The sequence below is a fragment of the Canariomyces notabilis genome (assembly GCF_033297395.1).
Source record: "Canariomyces notabilis strain CBS 508.74 unplaced genomic scaffold N656scaffold_1, whole genome shotgun sequence".
Taxonomy (NCBI): Eukaryota; Fungi; Ascomycota; class Sordariomycetes; order Sordariales; family Chaetomiaceae; genus Canariomyces; species Canariomyces notabilis.
Window position 1 is genome coordinate 2,067,291 of NW_027041823.1, and position 7,737 is coordinate 2,075,027.

The following is a 7,737-nucleotide window of genomic DNA, read 5'->3' on the forward strand; positions in this document are numbered from 1 at the left end:
CACCTGGCAAGCCTACCGGTCGTGAGATACGGAGATCGCTCGAGTGACCTCCAGTTTGTGCGCGAAATGAAAGTCGACACGTTTGGGGCGCATTAATTAGCATGGAAACAGACCGACGCTTAAACCTCGACCTTATGGCGCATCTGCATGCTTTTGATTTGCCGGCAGCTCATGGCACTGGCCGGATTTGCACGCCATCCTTTCGCCATGAATTGCGCCGCCTGCTCTGCAGTTAGAACAGTTCGAAGCCTGACCGAGAGGTGGGGCGAAGAACGCCCGGTGGCAGTCTCCTCGGGCAGAAAGCACTCAGCACTGCCCATGTATGTAAGGTAGTGTTGTACTGTATGCACATTACCTGGACTACCTAACATCTCATAGTAATTCGCATGTCAGCCCGAGCTCGCATACTCCCGTCGATCTTGGTAACCACCAACCTCGTCCATACAAGAATGATGAAACAGCACACGGCAATATCGAGACTCGGCTCCCGTTCTGCGACATGTCTACCCGTCTCTATTGACATCCAGGCTAATCCGAAGTTAAGAACCCCGCCACCGTATGTACATCTATAGGTACCCGAGGTACCCTGAGGTACCCAACCTTGCACCTACTTACGGCGCCATCACTTCGTATCTACAAATACCGTACATACACCCCCCTTAGACATAGACCTGAACTGTGGGACGTTCTAGGTCACATTTGGGCGAGATCTTGCCAATTCAAAAGCTGCAGCCCTTGTTCAGCGCTTCCAAGGCAAGAGAAAGAAAGCAGAGAAGGGTTATTAGGACACTTACGTCCCTGACCAATGTACGTATGATATATACGTATGTACAAGTACTGTACTGTACCAACCCTGGCTCCAAGCTGAACGACGCCCCAGGAGGCTAGAATTCCGATATCCGCCTTGCCTCTACTGCAAATATACAGACAGGTATGTACTCCGTACACTACACCGCCATGGACGGGAGGACCTGACATACCTTGGGGCGCGAGACCGAATTGCCGTCGCAGGTTGGCACATGCATGATGCATGTAACGTGCGGACAGCCAAGACATCTTCTCCCGGCTGGCAACGGGACAGCTCTGGGACTGCGAACGCAACCTCGAACGTACCAGTACCCTAAAACGAAAGTCGGTCAAATCGACGAAAGGGTGTCCAATTGCCAAAGAGATTGGTATGAAAAGCCCGAGTGAGGGTCACGGAAAGGCCACTATTTCCGATTTCCCGGTTTTCTTTCCGTTGGTAACTGACGATCGCAGTTCATCTTTTCATAGCCTCTCATACTGTCCTCGTGAGCGGTGGGTCGTTGCTGCAGTCATCACAAGCTCCGACTCGAAACCGAGCGAGGTTGCGGTTGTGTGCTACAGCAGACGGCGGTTCATTGATTCTTCGCCGACCTATCCTCCAGATATGATGCATACACGTTTCACCGTGTACGACCCTGAAGATCTCCGGGCCAAGGGCAAAAAATATGGCATGCTTGTCCTGTTTGTTTATCAGTCAAATGGATACCCCGATTACTGTAGGGGTCTTTCGTGCCGATCCGTCGCTCTCCATTCGAGCTGGAAGCGTCCCCGGTTGAGAACAGCGCATTCGATGAATCCAAAACAGGAGGAGCGTTGAGCGAGCTGCTGCAGATTTTGCTGTCGAAAAGGGTGGGAAGCACTCGCCAATTGACAACGTCAACGCCGTCTCCCACCCTCTTGGTGCAGACCACAATAGCCCCGGCGCAATCGGCTGGACTTCAAGCAAACAGCGGCATGCCGCGGGCAGCCGTGCAAAACAGAGGAACGTTGCGTCAGCCAGGCCGAGTTGGGTTCCAAACATGAGAGTGGGGCTCCAGGGCTCGACGGGGCAGTGCCGCCATCCATGATCTGGGTGGGGAAAGCCCTTTCGGCGGAATCACGCTAGGGAGCGGGTGTGCGAGGCCTGCCCGTGCTTTGCATTCCCGCCTTCATGTCATGGACCGAGCCACCACATAGGAATCATGTACTGTATTGTACACGTACGTACTGTAATTTCAGGAATGGGCTCTGTACTTACCTAGACAGTAACGTACCTTAGCTTTGTATTGTACATACAGTACATTTGTATGTATGTATGTACAGTACATATGTATGTATATACAGTACAAGATTACTGGCACACCCCTTGCGATACTAATCGACCAGAGTCTCCAGCGGTGATATCTTTCATATGCTGAAAGCGAGAAGCAGAAACAGCACGCTCGGAGATGTAAGTGACTGGGTAGCGTATTCAGTAAGTACAGTTCAACCCTTGTTTGTTTGTTAGCGCGGGACTCTTGACAGGGGTCGTTGTCCAGAAATCAGAGAAATGCCTCTCATCAGCTAGAACAATTGATTCAATGCGAGAAAAAAGGGTATCCAGTATTACTCAAGAAGACTATTCTCTTCAGAGCCTTTTTTTCTGTAGAAAATTGGCCGTTTTGGTGTTGAGATTGACATCTTTGGGCTGCCCCCGGTCTTGAAGTCAGGCGCTAACGAACAAACAAGGGGGGGACTGTACTTAAAATCACTGTACGCATGAGTCTGCGCGAATACTACGTTAGCGGTATAGTTCCATGTTTGCCTGACTTTCCGCCCGCGCGCAGATGGAAGCCACACTCCGCCTGGTTGTATTGTAGGTACGTGTAGTGTACCTTACTACCTACCTCCGTGGCGTAGCGTAATCGTCCCTCGGCCGGTGGGGACGAGGATCGGATGGATCGCTGGGAAAGTGAGGGCGGCATTGATTCGCGTGCCGCCCGCTCCTCTTTAGGCTCATCCCGTCGTCCTTCTTCCGGGACCCGTCTCCCATTGGTTCGTCTTTCCTGCACCCTTGCACTTTTTCGATTGCACGCGCATGGCTAGCGTACTGCGGCACATGCATCTCCCAGAGCCATTGGCTGGCACTTTTTAAGGATCGCATTCTTCCCTGAAGCTCCCTTCTCCCGCCGCTCTGGTCCCTTCGTCACTGGGACTGGTGGGAATCGGCGAGCAACCTGTTTGGACTTTGGTCACAACGTCTCGTTCTTCATAGAACGCTTCTAGAGGTTGTGGCGTCATCAACTGCCATCTATGTACTTTGTACCTCCGTACAGTACACTAATATAAGCTGGCTCCTTTGCCCCTGCACATTCTCCAGCCATCGGCCCGAGACGAGGCAAAAGTGCCGCAATGACCACGTTTTTACGAACGCTCGCTTGGGAACAAATGTGCGCTAGGGTTGGTTTGTTTCGGTTCATGATTTTCCCCAACAGCATGTCGGTAGCAAATGTCGACAGCATTGGCGGTACAGTACAGTTGGGCGGTGTGCGGGGCTTCAGCCGCGAACCTGGAACCATCCACGAACCATTGCCACGCATTTTCCGGCATCCGAAGCCGTACATTGACCTAAACAGGCATGGGGGCTTTTGTAAAATCAGGCCGCGCTCAGGATTCAGCACCTAACGACCATGTATTCCTGCAAGCAGTGCTTTCCAAAGACTCGGTATGCGGTACAATCCATACTTGCTTGCTACTGTGATGTTATAATGAGCGTTGGTTTTCGTATCAGAGAGAAGTAACCCTGAATCCTGGTCGGTGGATACCGAACCTGACAGCTCTGCGCAAAAAAGGGCGGAGACACCCGTCTCCTGATTGACAGGAGACAGCTCCGTCGGTCACCAACTGCAGCTCGTCTAACCCACTTTCCCACTAGCTCTATCCACGTGTCCAATGGCCTCGTTGCTTTCCTAGTGTATCGAGCGTACGAAGTATGTATTGTGCTGTACCAACCTCCGGGGGGCCGCTCGCGCAGTGATCTTCCTCCTTTCTGGCACCATTGGAAAAAGCCCTCTCCGAGGAACGCCGATCTGCGGATGCCAATGGCGTCATGGGAATAAGTTAAGAGCTGGCTCTTCTTGCACATTGGCACGGAACGCCACCTGCAGATTTTATCATGTGCGCTTGCGGCTCTTTATGGACCTTACTAGTAGCGGAGGTACTACCGTATACTGTTCGTTTGAGTTGCCCTGCATCGCCCGCCAGCGATCCTCATCTATGGCACCAGACAATCGACCCATACACATCGCTGCTGCCTGGGCGCTGACGTTGGTTTGTGTTTTTCAGTGATGACAGAACGTCCGGCTTCTGCGTCCTGTTGAGCTTCTGACTGTATGTAGTCCCATGCCTAGCGCTGCTTACCTAAGGTCCAAGGAAAGGAGAAGTGAACATCGGAACCCTGAATCAAGTTACTCAGAAGGCTCTGTTTCGACCGTAGGCGTTATACAATCTCTATTGTAGAGCCTTAGTAGTTAGTGTCTTACCTTACACCTAAGCACACATGGCTCCAGGAAGACAAGATGAAGACGACGGTGGGCCGAGGAACGTCCCGCACCCGTTCCTTTGTCTTGGGACCTCTTGGCCACCTCAAGTTGTTACCCTGTGGGTGACAGGCCCGGCACTAGCGTGGGCATCACGGGAGACTCGATGCGAAGCGTCGAGAAAAGCCAACCGAGTATCAGATCTCGGCCTGGACCACCAAGTCTGAGAATCCTGTACTATACCACAGGGATCGCTCAGGTGTGAGCGGTTGGGAATTGTGGGCTGGTCTTGTCAACGATACTGATGAGGTGAGCCTCGATTTGTTGAATATTTTTCACGTTCGTGTTTCCTGATCAGGTTTTGGGCAAGTCCCAGACTCCCCTGCCTGCCATTATGTTCTACCATTTTCAAATGTCTAGCCACATCCATGTACTGTGTTGTATGTACATGCGCACTTAAAGTCTTCGGTTCAGGGGCAGGAAGACGGGAGCACAGGTCCAAAGCTAACAGCAGATGGATTAGCGGCAAGTTTCGCTGAGAACATGCCCTGGGCGGGGACGTCCTCTCCTGCAGGATCCTCAACTGCACTAGACAACAAATAACCCCCCGAGTTTGTGGAGCTAAGAACTGCCTTGACAAAGCGACAGCCCCAGGGTCTTGGAATTTCATTGCGAGTGCTTCAACCCCAAACAACCTGGAACTGGATTGCCGCAGAATGTGATGAATCATTTCCCATGGTCTCAAAGGATGCAACCGTTCTAAAAGAGGGTAGCATGGTAGTCGGCAGGTGACGGATTCGTGGGAAATTGATGGCCTCGAGCCCACTCCTATCAGTGGGCATGGAGCACAAGGTACCTGAGGTGAAAGAGGTGAGGTAGCTAAGGTAGCAACCTGGCATCTTTCACCGTCAATTCCCAGGACTCCCTAGCCGTACCTCTTTGACAAAGCGACGCTCCTGCGCAGCCGACACTCATCAGCGAGCTCTCGACCGCCCCTTTATTGGAGAGCCCTGGGTGGTGCCGAATAACTCAGTTCCTGCAGCGACCTCTGGTTACAGTTGCAGCAGGTAAGGATTTCCGGATGTTGAGGGTTTGAAAACATGGGAGTTGCAGGCACAGCACATTATTTGAAATTACTCTGGCGACAAGAGGGGCCCGGCTCGGGCAAGACATTGCATCTCTGTTGGGTGATTGCAACGGCGCGGAAACCCCAGGCGGCATGGCAGCGGGACTCGAACCAGCCAACAGCACCTGCAGAGTGCAGACACAGACGCAGGCAAGCGGCACAAACAAGCATCCCGGATCAGAGTCCGATTTTCACAGGAGCGCCGAAAAGGCGGTCAATAGCGCCCATGCACCTCGCACCCCCCCTCCTAAACTGAGGGATGCTGCGCCGTGGGCTTTTAGTCCTGGATGACACAAACATCAGTTCACACTGCCAATGGTGTCCGACGGGAAAAGGGATGCTACTCGTCGGAGTGGACCAATCAAGTTTGATTTTGGCGAATCAACGCATGTCTTGGCCGTCACGTGCAATTACGCTCCTGCACTCCACATCTCGCCTTCCGCGGGCGTTCCGGACGCTAAGAGAAGTTCGATGGGACGGACTGGATTCAAGTTGCTTCTTGGGGCCCAAAAACCGTCGCACAGAAGAGGTAGACAATAAGTATACAAAGAAACGGAGAAGGGCCGATTCTCTCCCTGTATGATTGTCCTTGGAAGGTGTAATGGATTGTAAGTTACATCAATCGTTAAGTCGTTGGTGCCTCGGCTCGCTCAGCTACGATGCTTTACTGAGTTCTTATCTGAACGGAGCTGGCTCCGAAACTGTCTAAAAACCCCGCTTTCGCCGCAAATCCATACCCGTATTGTAATGTATGTACTTGCACAAATACCTTAGGGGTTGCACCCCATTTCCATAAGCCAGTATTATTCGGGTGGGGAAAATCTCAACTAAAAGTTTGCCGCAGCTCTCACAAGTGGCTTGTATCGTGAACTGTTTTGATGTTAGGAAGCCGCGAACCTGGCGAGCGGCTGACCCACCTCATCGGCACTACAACCATGTTGCAACTGCCTTCTAGATGGCTTAAGCCAGGCAAGCGACCGCCCTTTCCATACGAATCAATTTTTTCCAGCCGTTGAGCATTTTCAAGCCGCTTACTGCTCGCTGCCGCGGTCAAGCTGAACAAAGCCGCTTATCTAGTATGCGGTAAACTTTCCGTTGATAGGAATGGGCTTGCGCCGCTAAGACGCACATACCACTTTTCAACTACAAACGGCACTGGACAGCCATCAACAAAGCAAACTGCACTTCGTACAGTAATCCTCTCTCCTATCGAAGTGGCTTCCCAATGTCTCTCCTATCGAAGCAAAGTAGCTCATGCTGTCCGCGTCCACAAGTGTAATCACAGAGCGCGGACCCGAGTACTAGTACTCCACCTGGACCTGACAGGATTTCCCGATTTGGCAAGAGATGCAAATCGCCCAATATGTTCAGCTGGGGAGAAGGTTATGGTGAGTTTACCTACACCAGATCGACTCCCCTCCAGTCTCTAATCTATATTCGCTCTGGCCAATAATGTCAAGTAACCAAGATAACGTGACTCTTCGAACTAAGGTAACTGACCACAGGTACCAGGAGCGTGTCGGGCCAGGTTGCAATGGGGGCCAGATGCACAGTGCGGCGCCTTCCCGTTCCGTGCTTCCGGGTGCCATGCCCGCCATTGCCTCTTTTTCTGTTTTTGCGCTAATAATAAGAGAGGAAAGCGCGTGTATAAGCGGCTTAGCCGGGCATCGGTTGGGACCATCGGTTGACACAGGATACAGGTCGGTGCCAGAGACAGAGTTGATTACATACCGTACGCAGTAGTTCCAGGTTAGGTAACGTTTGTACAGACCATGTAGGGCTGAGCGATTGCTTGACGCCTGAAGAAGATAACGTCAGCAGCTTAGAACCGAAGCCGATCTTGCTGATCTGATCATCGATCTGGCGAAAAGATGGAAAAGCACACGTGTTGTGTTGCGATTACGAGCTCCAAGTCCTGCCGTCTCGCATCGAAGATGACAACTTAGGCTACCACAAACGACACAGCCCAAAACGGGCCATAACAGGACCAAACGGGCTGGAATCGAGCTTCTGGTGCTACGTGCAGCAAGCGACTGCGCTTACCAACCACACAGAGGCGCGGAGGCTGCATGTCCGAGTGTCGTGGGACAGCAGTAAATCTATCAACACGGCTCGGCCTCGAGTCACATGGATATCACCTTTCCACGTACGATTCACTGCAGAGTTCGCCCGCTACTTACAATGCGCAAGTCGTCGGCAATACCCGTGCCACGCCCCACTTATTCTTTGAGTTCGGAACTCACACCCTCAGGATAAGTGGTGCTCCACACCTCAGCAGGCAGGTCAGCTCAACAGGCAATTTTACCA

The 7,737-nt window shown here is 52.2% G+C and overlaps 2 protein-coding genes across 2 annotated transcripts; both read right to left on the minus strand.

Annotated features, from left to right (window-relative positions):
- Window positions 1–630: 630 nt before the first annotated feature.
- N656DRAFT_52642 (uncharacterized protein) lies at window positions 631–1,150 on the minus strand. The gene is made up of 3 exons (XM_064809962.1): window positions 981–1,150; window positions 795–913; window positions 631–726 (listed from the first exon to the last, which is right to left on the minus strand). Exons 1-3 carry the CDS (start codon window positions 1,019–1,021, stop codon window positions 689–691), a joined length of 198 nt encoding a protein of 65 aa, XP_064675212.1. The 5' UTR covers window positions 1,022–1,150; the 3' UTR covers window positions 631–688.
- A 3,445-nt stretch (window positions 1,151–4,595) lies between these two features.
- On the minus strand, window positions 4,596–5,415 carry N656DRAFT_773819 (uncharacterized protein). Its single transcript, XM_064814138.1, has one exon. It carries the CDS (start codon window positions 5,201–5,203, stop codon window positions 4,985–4,987), a length of 219 nt encoding a protein of 72 aa, XP_064675213.1. The 5' UTR covers window positions 5,204–5,415; the 3' UTR covers window positions 4,596–4,984.
- Window positions 5,416–7,737: the final 2,322 nt, after the last annotated feature.